The 19302-nt window shown below is 37.5% G+C and overlaps 1 protein-coding gene across 3 annotated transcripts; it reads left to right on the plus strand.

Annotated features, from left to right (window-relative positions):
* Positions 1-9044: 9044 nt before the first annotated feature.
* On the plus strand, positions 9045-18905 carry Spam1 (sperm adhesion molecule 1). Of its 3 annotated transcripts, NM_001079875.2 has the most exons (5): positions 9045-9139; positions 9230-9264; positions 13711-14862; positions 15658-15747; positions 18165-18905. In NM_001079875.2, the coding sequence occupies exons 3-5, from the start codon at positions 13909-13911 to the stop codon at positions 18657-18659; spliced, it is 1539 nt and encodes a 512-aa protein (NP_001073344.1). In that variant the 5' UTR covers positions 9045-9139; positions 9230-9264; positions 13711-13908; the 3' UTR covers positions 18660-18905. The 3 variants fall into 3 exon arrangements, with proteins under 3 accessions (NP_001073344.1, NP_033267.2, XP_006505088.1); NM_009241.3 differs by lacking the exon at positions 9230-9264 and having other exon boundaries at positions 9045-9168; XM_006505025.3 differs by lacking the exons at positions 9045-9139; positions 9230-9264 and adding an exon at positions 9749-9832 and having other exon boundaries at positions 18165-18903.
* The last annotated feature ends 397 nt before the right edge of the window (positions 18906-19302 follow it).

The raw sequence follows: 19302 nt of genomic DNA on the forward strand, positions 1-19302 counted from the left end.
AATGTAGTTTGGACAATCGGTATCATACCATGCCCTTGTTTGGTTAGGCTAATGTAAAAATACCCAACATTATAAAAAATGTCTGGATTCTGCATCAAAAATACTTTGCTACTATTATTTGAATTTACTTATTCTATCAATCCATGTAAAAAGAACAGATTTATTAAAAGTAAAATTACATCTTAAAGAAGAGAAGACCATTTCAATTGGGTCAAGGGAAGACAACTTAAAGCCCAACCTTGAAGAGGTTCCATCTCAAAGTTGCCAAGTAGTCAAATGAATGCAACACATTCAAAGGTTGAGTCAGTCTGATGTGTTGAGCAAGTCCTGATCCGTGAAGTCTTCCTGATGCAGGTTGCCTCTGAGGATCACAAAGTTTGGTTCTGAGAATCATAACTAGGGCTCAGCCTCATCAGATCTATTCTCTTGTGGCATACATTTCCTGAAGTTGTTAATTTCCATCAAAACAAATTCTTAATGGATTAAGTTAAAAGGTTAACTTTTAAAACATCCCTGAGGAAGATTTACTTTTTTATTTTATTACGTATTTTCCTCAATTACATTTCCAATGCTATCCCAAAAGTCCCCCACACCCCCCCCCCCACTCCCCTACCTACCAATTCCCATTTTTTTGGCCCCGGAGTTCCCCTGTACTGGGGCATATAAAGTTTGCCTGTCCAATGGGCCTTTCTTTCCATTGATGGCCAACTAGGCCATCTTTTGATACATATGCAGCTAGAGTCAAGAGCTCCGGGGTACTGGTTAGTTCATAATGTTGCACCTACAGGGTTGCAGATCTCTTTAGCTCCTTGAATACTTTCTCTAGCTCCTCCATTGGGGGTCCTGTGATCCATCCAATAGTTGACTGTGAGCATCCACTTCTGTGTTTGCTAGGCCCCGGCCTAGTATCACAAGAGACAGCTATATCATGGTCCTTGCAACAAACACTTGCTAGTGTATGCAATGGTGTCATCGTTTGGAGGCTAATTATGGGATGGATCCCTGGATATGGCAGTCTCTAGATGGTCCATCCTTTTGTCTCAGCTCCAAACTTTGTCTCTGTAACTCCTTCCATGGGTGACTGTTTCCAATTCTAAGAAGGGGCAATGTGGCCACACTTTGGTCTTCGTTCTTCTTCAGTTTTATGTGTTTTGCAAATTGTACCTTATATCTCCCTATACTAAGTTTCTGGGCTAATATCCACTTATCAGTGAGTACATATCATTTGAGTTCTTTTGTGATTGTGTTACCTCACTCAGGATGATGCCCTCCAGGTCCAACCATTTGCCTTGGAATTTCACAAATTCATTCTTTTTAATAGCTGAGTAGTACTCCATTGTGTAAATGTACCACATTTTTTGTATCCATTCCTCTGTTGAGGGGCATCTGGGTTCTTTCCAGCTTCTGGCTATTACAAATAAGGCTGCTATGAACATAGTGGAGCACGTGTCCTTTTTACCCGTTGGGACATCTTCTGGATATATGCCCAGGAGAAGTATTGCGGGATCCTCCAGTAGTACTATGTTCAATTTTCCGAGGAACCGCCAAACTGATTTCGAGAGTGGTTGTACAAGCTTGCAATCCCACCAACAATGGAGGAGTGTTCCTCTTTCTCCACATCCTCTCCAGCATCTGCTGTCACCTGAATTTTTGATCTTAGCCATTCTGACTGGTGTGAGGTAGAATCTCAGGGTTGTTTTGAGTTGCATTTCCCTGATGATTAAGGATGTTGAACATTTTTTCAGGTGCTTCTCTGCCATTCGGTATTCCTCAGGTGAGAATTCTTTGATCAGTTCTGAGCCCCATTTTTAATGGGGTTATTTGATTTTCTGGAGTCCACCTTCTTGAGTTCTTTATATATATTGGATATTAGTCCCCTATCTGATTTAGGATAGGTAAAGATCCTTTCCCAATCTGTTGGTGGTCTTTTTGTCTTATTGATGGTGTCTTTTGCTTTGCAGAAGCTTTGCAACTTTATGAGGTCCCATTTATCGATTCTTGATCTTACAGCACAAGCCATTGCTGTTCCATTCATGAATTTTTCCCCAGTGCCCATATCTTCAAGGCTTTTCCCTACTTTCTCCTCTATAAGTTTCACTGTCTCTGGTTTTATGTGGAGTTGCTTAATCCACTTAGATTTGACCTTAGTACAAGGATATAGGAATGGATAAATTCTCATTCTTCTACATGATAACTGCCAGTTATGCCAGCATCATTTGTTGAAAATGCTGTCTTTTTTCCACTGGATGGTTTTTGCTCCCTTGTCAAAGAGCAAGTGACCATAGATGGGTGGGTTCATCTCAGGGTCTTCAATTATTTTCCATTGGTCTACTTGTGTGTCGTTATACCAGTACCATGCAGTTTTTATCACAATTGCTCTATAGTACAGCTTTAAGTCAGGCATGGTGATTCCACCAGAGGTTCTTTTATCCGTGAGAAGAGTTTTTGCTATCCTAGTTTTTTTGTTGTTCCAGATGAATTTGCAGATTGCTCTTTCTAATTCGTTGAAGAATTGAGTTGGAATTTTGATGGGGATTGCATTGAATCTGCAGATTGCTTTTGGCAAGATAGCCATTTTTACAATGTTGATCCTGCCAATCCATGAGCATGGGTGATCTTTCCATCTTCTGAGATCTTCTTTAATTTCTTTCTTCAGAGACTTGAAGTTTTTATCATACAGATCTTTCACTTCCTTAGTTAAGTGTCACACCAAGATATTTTATACTATTTGTGACTATTGAGAAGGATGTTGTTTCCCTAAGTTCTTTCTCAGCCTGTTTATCCTTTGTGTAGAGAAAGGCCATTGACTTGTTTGAGTTAATTTTATATCCAGCTACTTCACCGAAGCTGTTTATCAGGTTTAGGAGTTCTCTGGTGGAACTTTTAGGGTCACTTATATATATATACCATCATATCATCTGCAAAAAGTGATATTTTGACTTCATCTTTTCCAATATGTATCCCCTTGATCTCCTTTTGTTGTCTAATTGCTCTGGCTAGGACTTTAAGTACTATGTTGAATAGGTAGGGAGAAAGTAGGCATCCTTGTCTAGTCCCTGATTTTAGTGGAATTGCTTCAAGCTTCTCACCATTTACTTTGATGTTGGCTACTGGTTTGCTGTAGATTGTTTTTATCATGTTTAGGTATGGGCCTTGAATTCCTGATCTTTCCAAGACTTTTATCATGAATGGGTGTTGAATCTTGTAGAATGCTTTTTCCACATCTAAAGAGATGATCATGTGGTTTTTGTCTTTGAGTTTGTTTATATAATGGATTACATTGATGGATTTTTGTATATTAAACCATCCCTGCATCCCTGGAATAAAACCTATTTGGTCAGGATGGATGATTGCTTTAATGCGTTCTTGTATTTGGTTAGAGAGAATTTTATTGAGTATTTTTGCATTGATATTCATAAGGGAAATTGGTCTGAAGTTCTTCATCTTTGTTGGGTTTTTCTGTGGTTTAGGTATCAGAGTAATTGTGGCTTCATAGAATGAGTTGGGTAGAGTTCCCTCTACTTCTATTTTGTGGAATAGTTTGTGCAGAACTGGAATTAGATCTTCTTTGAAGGTCTGGTAGAACTCTGCACTAAACCCATCTGGTCCTGGGCTTTTTTTTGGCTGGGAGACTATTAATGACTGCTTCTATTTCTTTAGGGGATATGGGACTGTTTAGATCATTAATTTGATCCTGATTTAACTTTGGTACCTGGTATCTGTCTAGAAATTTGTCCATTTCGTCCAGGTTTTCCAGTTTTGTTGAGTATTATAGCCTTTTGTAGAAGGATCTGATGGTGTTTTGGATTTCTTCAGGATCTGCTGTTATGTCTCCCTTTTCATTTCTGATTTTGTTAATTAGAATGCTTTCCCTGTGCCCTTTAGTGAGTCTAGCTAAGGGTTTATCTATCTTGTTGATTTTCTCAAAGAACCAACTCTGCGTTTGGTTAATTCTTTGAATAGTTCTTCTTGTTTCCACTTGGTTGATTTCACCCCTGAGTTTGATTATTTCCTGCCATCTACTCCTCTTAGGTGAATTTTCTTCCTTTTTTCTCTAGAGCTTTTAGATGTGCTGTCAAGCTGCTAGTGTGTGCTCTCTCCAGTTTCTTCTTGGAGGCACTCATTGCTATGAGTTTCCCTCTTAGAAATGCTTTCATTGTGCCCCATAGGTTTGGGTATGTTGTGGCTTCATTTTCATTAAACTCTAAAAAGTCTTTAATTTCTTTCTTTATTCCTTCCTTGACCAAGGTATCATTGAGAAGAGTGTTGTTCAGTTTCCACGTGAATGTTGGCTTTCCTTGATTTATGTTGTTATTGAAGATCAGCCTTAGTCCATGGTGGTCTGATAGGATGCATGGGACAATTTCAATATTTTTGTATTTGTGAGGCCTTTTTTGTGACCAATTATATGGTCAATTTTGGAGAAGGTCCCGTGAGGTGCTGAGAAGAAGATATATCCTTTTGTTTTAGGATAAAATGTTCTGTAGATATCTGTCAGATCCATTTGTTTCATAACCTCTGTTAGTTTCACTGTGTTTAGTTTCTGTTTCCACGATCTGTCCATTGATGAAAGTGGTGTGTTGAAGTCTCCCACTATTATTGTGTGAGGTGCAATATGTGCTTTGAGCTTTACTAAACTGTCTTTAATGAATGTGGCTGCCCTTGTATTTGGAGCATAGATATTCAGAATTGAGAGTTCCCCTTGGAGGATTTTACTTTTGATGGGTATGAAGTGTCCCTCCTTGTCTTTTTTGATAACTTTGGGTTGGAAGTCGATTTTATCCGATATTAGAATGGCTACTCCAGCTTGTTTCTTCAGACCATTTGCTTGGAAAATTGTTTTCCAGCCTTTCACTCTGAGGTAGTGTCTGTCTTTTTTCCTGAGATGGGTTTCCTGTAAGCAGCAGAATGTTGGGTCCTGTTTGTGTAGCCAGTCTGTTAGTCTATGTCTTTTTATTGGGGAATTGAGTCCATTGATATTAAGGAAAAGTAATTGTTGCTTCCTTTTATTTTTGTTGTTAGAGTTGGCATTCTGTTCTTGTGGCTGTCTTCTTTTTGGCTTGTTGAGGGATTACTTTCTTGTTGTGTCGGGCCAGCTGACCACAACCTGGGTTCTAGCCTGGAAAGGCATTTTGGAAACCTGGAAGAGAAGAGGGGCTAGGTGGCGAGTGAAAGGAATGTAGCCAAGACAGTTACTCCGATCAAGGCTCAAATTTTATTGTTGCGACACTAGTTATGAAGGAAGGGGGAGGGGACCCGATTCCCGCCGAATAATCTCTGGTCCAGTAGAAAGGTGCATGTGTGTGGCTCCGCAGGTTCCAGCAGTGGGCGTGGCAGAACGAATGAGCAGGAAGCTCCACCCCTGAGCAAGCAGGTTTCAGGCTGGGGGAGGGGAGACTACATTTTCTTGCTTTTTCTAGGGCGTGATTTCCGTCCTTGTATTGTTTTTTTTTTTTCTATTATTATTTTTTGAAGGGCTGTATTCGTGGAAAGATAATGTGTGAATTTGGATTTGTCGTGGAATACTTTGGTTTCTCCATCTATGGTAATTGAGAGTTTGGCCGGGTATGGTAGCCTGGGCTGGCATTTGTGTTCTCTTAGTGTCTGTATAACATGTGTCCAGGCTCTTCTGGCTTTCATAGTCTCTGGTGAAAAGTCTGATAGGTCTGCCTTTATATGTTACTTGACCTTTCTCCCTTTCTGCTTTTAATATTCTCTCTTTATTTAGTGCATTTGTTGTTCTGATTATTATGTGTCGGGAGGAATTTCTTTTCTGGTCCAGTCTATTTGGAGTTCTGTAGGCTTCTTGTATGTTCATGGGCATGTCATTGATTAGGTTTGGGAAGTTTTCTTCTATAATTTTGTTGAATATATTTGCTGGCCCTTTAAGTTGAAAATCTTCATTCTCATCAACTCCTATTATCCGTAGGTTTGGTCTTCTCATTGTGTCCTGGATTTCCTGGATGCTTTGAGTTAGGATCTTTTTGCGTTTTGTATTATCTTTGATTGTTGTGCCGATGTTCTCTATGGAATCTTCTGCGCCTGAGATTCTCTCTTCCATCTCTTGTATTCTGTTGCTGATGCTCGCGTCTATGATTCCAGATTTCTTTCCTAGGGTTTCTATCTCCAGAGTTGCCTCACTTTGGGTTTTCTTTATTGTGTCTACTTCCCTTTTTAGGTCTAGTATGGTTTTGCTCATTTCCATCACCTGTTTGGATGTGTTTTCCTGTTTTTCTATAAGGAATTCTACCTGTTTGGTTGTGTTTTCCTGTTTTTCTTTAAGGACTTGTAACTCTTTAGCAGTGTTCTCCTGTATTTCTTTAAGTGAGTTATTAAAGTCCTTCTTGATGTCCTCTACCATCATCATGAGATATGCTTTTAAATCCAGGTCTAGCTTTTCAGTTGTGTTGGGGTGCCCAGGACTAGGTGGGGTGGGAGTGCTGCGTTCTGATGATGGTGAGTGGCCTTGATTTCTGTTAGTAGGATTCTTACATTTGCCTTTTGTCATCTGGTATTCTCTGGAGCTAGTTGTTATAGTTGTCACTGGTTAGAGCTTGTTCCTCAGGTGATTATGTTAGCCTCTATCAGCAGACCTGGGAGACTAGCTCTATCCTTAGTTTCAGTGGTTAGAGTACTCTCTGCAGGCAAGCTCTCCTCTTGCAGGAAAGGTGCCCAGATATCTGGTGTTTGAACCTGCCTCCTGGCAGAAGTTGTGTTCCACTCACCAGAGGTCTTAGGATCCCGTGGCGGATCCTGTGTGGGTCCTTGTGGGTGTCCGGAGACTCCCGGCTCAGGGACCCCAGTGCTGCAGTGGGCCGGAAGGGACTTGAGCCCTGGATCAGGCTGGGTTATCTGCTTCCTTAATTAATGCAGTCTCAGTTCCCTCGAGATTGGATTGTAGCAGGCGCTGTGTTCCACTCACCAGAGGTCTTAGGATCCCGTGGCGGATCCTGTGTGTGTCCTTGCGGGTGTCCAGAGACTCCCTGGGCCAGGGACCCAGGTGCTGCAGTTGGCCAGAAGGGCGAAGTTTTACTTTTTTAAAATTAACTTTATTTAACTATATTTATTTACTTTTTATTAAAAATAGTTTTTTTACATAATATATTCTGTTCACACTTCTCTCCCTCCAACTCCTCCCAGATTTCTCATATACCCAACTTCATACCCTTTCTTTTTTTCTCTCTTTAAAAAAAAAAGAAGAGCAAAAAACCTTCAAACTACAACACCACCAACAACAAAAATAACAACAGAAATACACCCCCACACTTAAAGAAACAAAACAAAACAAAACACCAGGGATCATTAAAAGTGAAACCAAAGTATACAAGCAAAAGACCAATAATATAAAAAGTGTTCAAACAAGGTAATTTGAGACTCAAAGTCTACAAAAATTGTACTGAGTTTGTTTAGTGTTGGCCATTTATTGCTGGGTAAGGGCCTTACCCTTAAGTGTGTTTACTATACCTAGTGAGACTCCACTGGAGAAAACTAAGCTTTCCTTTGCTAGTGTTAATTGGAGCTAGCTTCTCAGTTAGGTGTGGGAGCCATTTCTGCTTCCCCCTCTGAGTACTTGGACCCTGTCTGACTTGAACATGTACAGGCCCTATGCATGCTGTCATAGTCTTTATAAATTCATTTGTTTGTCCATCCTGTTGTGTCTGGAAGATTCTATTTCCTTGGAGTCATTCATCCCCTCTGGCTCTTAAAGTCTTTGCATTTCCTCTTACACATAGCTCCTTGACCCTTGAGGGGAGGGATTTTTGATGGAGACATCTCATTTAACACTGGGTGTTTCAAAGTCTCTTATTCTCAGCATACAGTCCAGTTGTGGGTCTTCCCATCTACTATAAGAGGCTTCTCTGATGAAGGTTGAGCAAGGCAGGGATCCTTTACCAGATGTGTAATTGGTAAAGATCTTTTCCCATTCTGTGTCCTGCTGCTTTGTGAGAATGACAGTGTCCTTTGTCATACAGAAGAAGTTTTATTTTTCATTCATGGTACGGTATTATATATAGATGATGGTGGGGTCAAGGGACATTCTTACTAACAATATAATGATTTATTGTTTTATTATATTTATTGTTATTGTTGTTTATTAGACTTATTCAGCACTTTCCATGTGTCAGATATAGGGGAGGAGAATAAGTATTTTTTTAAATACCCTTTTTAGGTTCATCTAGGGAATGAATTGAAATAAGGCAGATTAATAGAAGAAAAACAGGTAAGGTGAGCTACCACTCTGGCCAACTCCAGAGCTTTGATCTTTTAATGTATGTATTTTAGAATTAGGCAGCCTAGTCAGGGGAAGAGCTAAGTTATTCCATGTTATGTGAGTTGTCTGATGTATCTGCATATTTAGCAGAAACATAATACATACACTTTAGAACAACTTGGGTCTTAATCAAGAATTTGAAATACAGCCTGTGAAACCAATCATAGGGTTTTAATTACATTATTGTCCTGCATAATGAAAATAGAAAAGCCAAGTCTATTTTCCATAAAAGCAAATAAAAATCTTTCACTGTCATCTTCTGAACAGGAAACAGACTTGTGTTTCACTGGAGATTTTCCTAGGCATGAAGTTTCAACAGGAGGAAAGGTAGCAGGATGCTACTCTCTGGTCACAAATGCTATCCAGTTTTAATCAAACCATCTTAACAGTAGTTCTACTAGATGCTCACTGTGAGTATCTAGTAGAATTGCAGGGATGAAAGCTAATGACATAATGTTTCATGCTACCTACATGCTGCAATTACTGCAAGGATTTGTTAATATGGCAAGGTTTTGGGTTGTATGATTTTTGTGATTAATTCAGAAAACAATACAGTTAAAAGGAGAGTCACATGTCTGAAAGCTGAATAGATTGAGAAAAGTATATCAGCCAGACTTCATAGGAAAGAAGTGAATCAGGAAATTTTTGTTTCCCCTGAAAGGATGGGAGAGTTGAAGGAAGAGGGAAAGGGGTGGTCTGTGAGCTTGGGAGAATCAGTTCACTTTGTGATGTCATCTGTTCCTAGAATCTTGGAATTTGCTCTGGCTTTCCCCTTGGCTTATTCTAAGAGTGCTGAAGTAGATTTAGATTGACCATGGCTCACATGAATTAAGAAGTGTTTCTTTTGTTATGATGGAGATGCAGATGGTAGGCAGGTATTTTAAGTTTCCAGCAAGGTAACAGTATACATGCTTTTTATAAACTTCTTGATTTTCTCTCTCTTCTTTTTTTCTTTAGGTGAAAGTGATGAAAGAATTGTCACTCAGTGGAAGGTATATTTTCTCACTGATGCCCCTACTGTGTTACAGTTGTCATAATTTTCAAGTGGTAGTGTCAAAGTATCCATTTAAGCCCCTTTAAAATCCATTTAACTCAGGAACTCAAGATTCAAAGATGCTAGGATAGAACCAATTGACTTTCATGCCTTAGCCTACCATGGTTTGAAACATCGTAACAATTTTATGTCCATGTATGATTGGAATATCAGAAGAGATTAGAAATGTATAGGTTTCTAGGTACCAATACCAGCATGACAGACTCTAAAAGTACAGATGAGATAGAACAAGAGGCGAGGGATCCTCTTCAGCAAGTTAGCACGCTCCAGTAACAGCATTGCTTTAACTGTCCATACTCTACAGGCAGAGCACCAGGAGGCTGATGTAGTAAAAGCATCTTGCCTTTTGCTGACTCTGTGTCTCCAAATGTTACCTGTAACTTGTCGAGTACGCAGTCTATCTTAGGCAATAGTAACTCATTTTGTTAGAGCCAAAGCAAAAGAAAGAAGCTTTATCTTGTCTCTGAAATTCTGTATCTGTGGATCATGATAACTTGAACTGACAGGTAAATGGAAGCAAGGCAAAATATTACTCAGTATTTTTTTCCACAGCCATAGAAAACTTGATAGGAAAAAAACCTGTAAAGCTGTGGTTTGCATCCTGTGTAATGCTACAACCTTTTAATTCAGTTCCACATGTTGTGGGGACCCACAACCATGAAATTATTTTTTTTGCTACTTCATAACTATAAGTTTGCTACTATTGAGAATTGTAATGGTTTATTATTATTTTTGAGATAGAGGTTTGCTAGAATGGTTGAGAAACACTGATCTAAAGAAATATCTACAACCAAGATCCTTTTCTTTTAAAGAAAAATTAATTATGAAGATCAAGTGAGATCAGTGAACATTTCTAGAGGGAGGAATGTGTGTCAATGACCAGAAGACATCTGTAGAAACTAACTGACAATATAGGGCATGAAGTGAGTTTATCAGCACTGATTCTCTTTAACAGCACTGATTCTCTTTAACAGCCACCCAGTCTCCACTTACGAGACATGTTCTTAGTACAAAGAGGAGAGCCCCTTTATGATAGATATTTTGCTCTGGGATAGATCAGAAAGCCCCTATCATACGCATTTGATCAATTCTCATTAGCTTAAAATGCCACATCATTATGTTTTAGGGTGTTGTATTATGAATTTCTTCATAGCCATTACCCCAAGAGGTTTATATACATTCTTATAATATAAGGGATCTATACACATAGTTCTTTATAATCCATATACCTATATATGCATGGATTATATATAATCCATAGATATAGTTATTTAAAGTCCATATATATTATATATGCATATATATAATACATAATATATGTATATATACACATAATATATATAAACCTATGCATATAGTTCTTTATAATCCACATACACATGGATTATCTATATAATATATACGATTATATATAACTTGGCTTTTATATATTTTATATATTTATATATTTTATATATTATTTAGTTTATATATACAAATATACACATATTTTAAAAACATTTATTTATTTTATGTATATGAGTACACTGTCGTCTTCGACACAACAGAAGAGGTCATCAGATCTCATTACAGATGGCTCTGGGAATTAGACTCGGGACTTCTGGAGGAGCAGTTAGTGCTCAACTGCTGAGTCCTCTCCAGACCCCAGTATAATATATATAAAATTATATATAGTTTGGTTTTTCAAGACAGGGTTTCTCTGTGTGTAGCCCTTGCTGTCTTAGAACTTGCTCTGTTAACAAGGCTGGCCTTGAACTCCTAGAGGTCTGCCTGCCTCTGGATCTCAAGTGCTGAGATTAAAGGTGTGTGCCACCATTGCTCAATATTTTGTAGTTCAAGATGTAAGTGAAAACATTTGTAAAATGCAGCAAAGTTGAAAAGTATGGGTAAGCTGACTTTGAGAATTGAGTCCAACTATATGTTTCTTGATTCTTCCTAGAAAATTCAACTGCTTAGTACAGTACAGGAATTATAGATATTAGTTAAGGAATACTTAGGCAAGAGTTATTTTCTTGTTGTTAAAGAGATTAAGTTGAAGACAATAAATAACCTTCCTGTGAATTATTAATTACAGTGGCTTTTTTTTTAATTCAAATTCAAATGTTTCTGGTACCAAAAATATTGTCTATCAAACTGGTTTATACAGTTTGATATACCAAGCTGGTTTATACTGAATATACATTCACTTATACTCAGTATAAACAAATTAATATATAAATATGACATTGTTGTACATAAATTGTTATTTTTCAAACTTTTGTTCCTGGTTCATAATTTTTCCCTGGTATCAAAATTTTCTATTCCTTCTTGAAAGTCATAGAAACTTTCATTTTTCTGGATTTTGCTTTTGAATATGTCATATATCCCCAGAATTCCCCTTCTTTGATAGAGAAAGATAACTCTTTTTTCCAAAGGTGTTGTTCCATACCAAGTATGATGGGAATGAGTTCCACCAAGAGATAAAGGGGAGTGTCAGGCCTTGCCACCAGTTCATAGACAATTTTTAGGTATTTTTTGTCTGTTCTCATTTTACATAGTTATTATCAATGCTTCCACCATGCCTATGCAATAAAGTCACTATAAAACCTTGAAAGAATTAAGGAATTCTCAGGTCATAGATCTTGTGAAGATTTCTGGATCGAGGTTCACCTGGGGAAGGTTTGAAGCTTTAACTAGCTTCTCTTACAAACTGATCCTATGTATCTCCCTACTCTTGTAATTTGCAGCATCGATTACAACAATCTGCTAAACCTGTCTCCAGAAATTCTGTGTTTAAGGAAAGTAATAAAGCCCGAAGAGAGGGCTGGGGGAAACTTAATGTTTACCCAGCTGATCAAAATCTGCTGGACTCAATGATGGCCTCTTGATATGGGAAAGAGAAATATTGTACTGAGCTGTCAGCTCATGAGCTCTGTGTCTATGAGGATCAGGTCAGAGTTACATTGGATTTGAGAATACCTAGTCAATGTTGTAGAATTCATTGTAGGTAAAGAGAAACCTTCATACTCTTTAAAGTCACAGAAGTCTTCTGTGTTGGATGTGATATGAGAGCAGGGGTTCAACTCTACTTCAGCTATTTTTTTTTTCACACATTCATTAAGAGGTATGCAACTGAATTTTGGCAGGCAGATAACTGACTTTTGAAAAAGTGCAAAGGGTAAGACTTACTATCACTTTCGTAGGTATGTATGTATGTAGGTATGTATGTAAGTAATGGTCTTCTAGTTAGATTCATCCAGAAATATTCTCAGGTTCAGGGGCTGATTGAGCAGTTGAAAAGGTTACCCCATCGTCCTAGTGTCTGCCCACATGAAACATATGACCTTTGATAAGGTTAAGATGAAGCAAAGTAATAGTCTCTTGTTGGCAAGATTAAGGGACAATTTAACTAATGTAGAACTCCTTCTGTTTTAATCTCTGATTCTTACCTCAGGCCATTTCATTGCGGTCACACTTCAGTATGTCATCAATCAGAATGACAACATAGTCTTGCTTTTTGAAACAGTGTTTAAAGATCAGAATTCCTATCATGTTTACTTAACAAATCTAGAGTCAATTGATATATAGTCATTTGTTAATTTTAACAGTAAAATCTCTGTAAGATTTGATTTGGCAATGTTCTAAGAGGATATTCAACTTATATTCAATCATTACATTACCTGTGGAAAAAGTGACTTTTCCTTTCTCTCATACTGTCCACTACAGAAGAGTAATAATGAAGTGGGAAAGAAAGAGCAAGTAATAGAAGTGGCGATGGTGGTACACAAATAATCCCAGGGATTTGGGAGGCTGAAGTTCAAGAATTATAAGTTCCAGGACACCCAGGGAATTTAACAATACCATGATCCAATAAATGAGTCAACGAACAATCAAACAAACAAATTACTGGGAATTTAACTGATTGAATATTTGCCTAGCATATGCAAGGATTTAGGTTCATTTCCCAGTGCCACCGTCATGTTCATATATACACACACATAAAAGAATTACAAAATATGGATTTTTTTTCAAATTCTGAGACAGGTTGTTTTCAAAAATTGGCAGATCATGACAGAGCATATTTTCACAACCAGTAAATACAAATTTGTATTCCTCTAACTGGTATTTTCTAAAATACTGATAGATACAGGACCCTATATATCTGGGAATGAAGTAAGAAAAATAACTACATTCAGTTTTCTGTGGGATTAGGACTGATGTTGGAAGATGAACTAAGTGTTGATGGTTACAGAGTTTTATCAACACAAGGGAAAAAACGTATTGTTTTAAGTACTTCAAATAAAGTCTCCTGTCTTTTGAAATTAATTTAAACTCCTTGCATGAAATTAGAATTGGTAAACCTCTCCTTGTGACTACAGTGAATTCCATATTTGTCTCTTTTCAGTTCTGGATGATTTAACTTGCTCCAAGATATTCCTGAAATGTAACACAGGAAGAAGAATCTTCAGTGTAAATCAGTCACCATACATTCATCTCCCTCAGTAGCCTCATGCCACAGTCTTTCTAATCTTTTGCATCAAATACTGGACAGACCACAGTGTGTAAGAAGGAATAAGTGCCTACTTAGTAATTATTCTCTGTGATGGGAGAGTTGAGATTTAAGCACCTCTTTTGGGGGAGCTTTGTTGAATCTGGGGGCACATTCCAAACAGTGTTAATCTTCCTTTTGATTCCATGCTCCTTGACTGTGGATTATAGGGCAGCACCAATTTTATCAAATACAACTTTCCTTTGGATTTGGAATGTCCCAACTGAACGTTGTGTAGGAAATGTTAATGATCCAATAGATCTGAGCTTCTTCTCTTTAATTGGAAGCCCCCGGAAAACTGCCACAGGGCAACCTGTCACATTATTTTATGTTGATCGACTTGGTTTGTATCCTCACATAGATGCAAACCAAGCAGAACATTATGGAGGAATACCTCAGAGGGGCGATTATCAAGCTCATTTGCGCAAAGCTAAGACTGACATAGAGCATTACATTCCAGACGACAAATTGGGCTTAGCTATCATTGACTGGGAAGAATGGAGGCCTACCTGGTTGAGAAACTGGAAACCTAAGGATAACTACAGGAATAAGTCTATTGAATTGGTCCAATCAACTAATCCAGGACTTAGTATCACAGAAGCCACCCAGAAAGCCATACAACAATTTGAAGAGGCAGGAAGGAAGTTTATGGAAGGAACTTTACACCTGGGGAAATTCCTTCGACCAAACCAGCTATGGGGTTATTATCTATTTCCTGATTGTTATAACAATAAGTTTCAAGACCCTAAGTATGATGGGCAGTGCCCTGCTGTGGAAAAGAAAAGAAATGATAATCTTAAATGGCTATGGAAAGCAAGCACCGGCCTTTACCCATCTGTCTATTTGAAGAAAGACTTGAAGTCCAATCGACAAGCTACCCTCTATGTCCGCTACCGAGTTGTGGAAGCTATCAGAGTGTCCAAGGTTGGGAATGCATCGGATCCAGTCCCGATTTTTGTCTATATCCGTCTTGTTTTTACTGATCGTACCTCTGAATACCTTCTAGAGGTAAACAAGCATCTCTGACCTAGTATCCATAAATACAGTTTACTGAAAATTAATGTTTTGAAAGGACATGAATTTAGATTTGTATATCACTTAAGAATGTAAACAGGGCTTGTTCTATATTCTCCCAAACAGATAGAATTACTACACTTTTAGTGCTTATTGTAGTTATATGACGTGTTAGCAGCCATGGAGAACCATAAAATGCTGACAATATTTTAACCGTTTTATTTTTATTTTATGGATATTGCCAGAAGAAATAATTATAATAGCCTCTTTTTTAATAGTAAAGGAATGCCCAAAGAGTCTGATTCACAAACCAAAGAACATACAGGGCTGGACCTAGGCCTCCCCGCATATATGTAGTAGATGTGCAGCTTGGTCTTCATGTGGGTCCCGAACAACTGGAACAGGGGCTGTCCCAAAAGCTGTTGCCTGTACATGCAATAAGTTCTTCTAGCTGGGCTGCCTTGTCTGACCTCAGTGGAGAGGAAGCACCTAGCCTCACAGAGACTTGAAGTACTAGTGTGTGTGTGTGTGTATGTGTGTGTATGTGTGGAGACCCAGGGGGCTCACCTGCTCAGAGGATAAGATGAAGGGGAAATGGGTGAAGGATTGTGGGAAGGGGTGATAAGGAGCGGGCAGTCAGCAGGATGAAAATGAATAAGCAAAAAAAAAAAAAAGTAAAAGATAAACATTTAAAGTATTATTGATGGGTTAGCGTGCTTGCTTTGTTGGTGTTGTCCTGTGTAAATGCTTCCAATTATTACTTCCTGCTAACTCTATCTCCTCTGCCAGGATGACCTTGTGAATACAATTGGTGAAATTGTTGCTCTGGGTACCTCTGGAATTATAATATGGGATGCTATGAGTTTAGCACAACGTGCGGTAAGTTGAATTGGTTGGAAATAGATAAAAATAATTTTATACTTAAAGTTTTTGGAGATCGTATTTAGAAAAGTACTCTGTTAAGTATTAAGCACTATATTAAGTACTGTGGTGGGCAAACAGTAGATGCGCAGAATCTGCCCAGTCACGTTGTGTTGCATCTTTTATTATGAAGTAGAAAATGTATTTGTCTTCCTGTAGTGAGAAAAAGCCAGCCTTATCAGCCCAACCTTATAAAACTTGATTTTTTTTTAATATTCAGGAGTTTTGTTAGTCACTTGTAAAATACCATCATTATTAAAATTAAAGAATAAAAAGACATAATAAGATATATTGTGTCAAAACTCCAAAGAAATAATGCTCAAAATAAGCCAGCTGTTTCCCTTCATGTGTACCTCCATGCCTGAGGCTGTATATATCTGTTGTATCTGCACAGGTGGAACACTCTAGAATAGATGCTACTCACTTTACATGCTCATGCTGTATAATAGTAGTGTGCTCCGCTCCCAACTCTGCATTTAGTGCAATTGATGGATAACATGAAGGTGACCACTGAAAGTTTAATTATATAGTGGTTTTGTTTTAGATTGAAAGTATAAATCTTTCCAAAATGTACATATAAAACTATCATCAAATCATTTTCTCTAGTTTGCTTTTTGTTTAACCCTTGTCTTTCTGTTCACTTGACTGATAGTTTCTGAGGATCATTTCTATCTTCTAGAGGTCTTGGACTTCTTAAGGTTCTGGATCTTCTGTTACAGTGTTAGTAGATTCATTTTACTTTTATTTACTTATTTATTTTAGATTATACTATATAAATTTAGAAAGAATCTATATAGAATTTTTTAGATTATATTATAATTTTATTTCTACCTTCCCTTTCTTCCCTGTAAACTCTCCAAAATACTCTTTCCCATTCCTTAATATTAATGACCTATTTTTCCATTAATTGTTACTACATACATGCCTATATACATACATATTCCTAAATATCACCCACTCAGTCTATATAATGTTACTTGTATATATGTTTTCCGTCTTATGTGGCATATGTTGGTTGGCCATTATTTGCTGTGTTGCTGAGGCTGATCTTGAACTCCTGTTCCTTTGTATTCTCTTAGTATTGCTGGAGTGTGACACTCACACACATATACACACACACACACACACACCTCTATATCTATATCTATATCTATATCTATATCTATATCTATATCTATATCTATATCTATATCTATATCTATAATCTATGCTCTAGGGACTAGAGGGCAGATATATTTGCCAGGCAATTACTGACTCAACAATAGAGAATGTCAACGCAAGGAGAATATCAAGTAGTGTATATTCACACCAGAGCTGCCAGTATTCGCTCTCTTTTTTTCCAAATGTGCTACCAAACTCAGCCCATTCACTAGAACTGTTCATCCTGAGAGACTATGACTGTCTCCTATCTATTTTAAAGGCTAATTTCCAAGTTGTAGAACATGGTACTGTGAAGATGGATTACTTCTGCTTCTCCTCACTGTAATCCACACTTTGTCAAAGAACTGTCATTACAAACGTTTGACTAGGAATCATTTGAGGCATCAGCTTTGGAGCCATATTTAATGATATATAAACTCATCTGACAAACAAGAGTTTTTGCTTCAACTTTTTATGATTGAGAGTTAACTGAAGAAATGTTAGATACCATACCCATTTGTCATTTATCTTCACAATGACTCTATGAGACAGGCTTCAAAATTGTCACTAATTTAAAAGAGATGGAACTGAAGCATAACCAAACAACCAATTTTCCTGAAGTGATCCAGATAATAAACTAAGATTTAGAAAGGTTGTGAGATGATGCACCCAACTCAAGAGACTGGAGACCCCAGGGAGTTTAGAGGTCAGAAAGGGTGGGTAGTGAGGGGTAGGGGGTGGGAACATCCTCATGGGGACAAGTGGGCAGAGAGGAGGTGTGGGATGTGGAACAGTCAGAGGGTGGGTGGGTGGGTGGGGGGCGGGAAGTAAAATCTGGAGTGTAAAAAATAAATAAAAACATTAAAAAAAACCATTAAAAAAAAGAAAGGTTGTGAGATATCCTAGGTTGGTAGACATGGCCATTAATGAAGGTGGTACTATTATTGGGCAAGTTAACCTGAAAGTCCATAGTCTTAACAACTATAACACTCCATTCTTTTGATTAACTTATGAATTATTGCAGAAAATTAAGGCTAGGATAAGTTAAGCCTTAACTAAAAAATTCTCCAGTAGCCTGATAAACTTACACATTACAAAATTGTTGCTTGTTAAAGTGAAGTATTTCCTACCACTTGTTAGGCCCAATGTTTCATTCATCCTTAAGACTTACTATAGTTTAACTGTTCATATAAGAACTTGTGCCTTATTATGCTGACTGTCTTATTATTTTACAGGCAGGTTGCCCAATCCTACATAAATACATGCAGACGACCCTGAATCCATACATAGTCAATGTTACCCTAGCAGCCAAAATGTGCAGCCAAACACTTTGTAATGAGAAAGGCATGTGTTCAAGAAGAAAAGAAAGTTCAGATGTATATCTTCACTTGAACCCAAGTCATTTTGATATTATGTTAACGGAAACTGGAAAGTACGAAGTTCTTGGCAACCCCAGGGTTGGAGACTTAGAATACTTTTCTGAACATTTTAAATGCAGCTGTTTTAGCAGAATGACATGTAAGGAGACATCTGATGTAAAAAATGTACAAGACGTGAATGTGTGCGTCGGTGACAATGTTTGTATAAAAGCCAAGGTAGAACCCAACCCAGCCTTCTACCTCCTACCTGGCAAAAGCCTTCTATTTATGACAACACTTGGTCATGTGCTGTACCATCTGCCACAAGATATTTTTGTTTTTCCACGGAAGACACTAGTCAGTACTCCTTAGTTTTCTCTACCCACAGCGTTTGATGTATTATTATTATTATTTTTGCAGGCCTCAGTAATTTGGGATTATGAATGGGATTCTATTTTACCAAAGTAATTCAATTTTTATAATCAAGATTCTATTTTTGAGTTTCAAAGAGAAATTATATATTCTTCTACCAAAGATTGATTACAAGCAAGGCTACTTAGGGATTAGTTTTGGTTTAAAGAGAATGAAGACTGAATAAAATAAAATCACTAGAAAATTAATGTGCTTTCAGTAGTTTGTCATTACTTTCAATATGATCAAATAAATATGAAGATAAAAACTTCTTTTTTAAAAAATGGAATGCCTCAAGTCTGTTAGTTTACATGTAGAACTGTTTTTTAGTTACTTCATGTTGAAAAAATTTTATAACTTTTTAACAAATAGCTCAAGTTTAAAATGATAATTCTATTTTTGTATGCGATTTAATATATTTTCAGTATTTAGTTTTATAAAGTATTCTAATTTTCTTTTCATTCCTGGTTGTCAAACTTAATTTCTATACCTGAAAATGCTTATTGCATCAATCCCCTGCCTGCCTTATGGTATTTATGAAGCATTATCCTTCAGATGTGCTGGGAAGATCAGTGGGTTAACTTTGAAACATTTTGTTCCAGTC

This window comes from Mus musculus, chromosome 6, assembly GCF_000001635.26.
Source record: "Mus musculus strain C57BL/6J chromosome 6, GRCm38.p6 C57BL/6J".
Classification (NCBI taxonomy): Eukaryota; Metazoa; Chordata; class Mammalia; order Rodentia; family Muridae; genus Mus; species Mus musculus.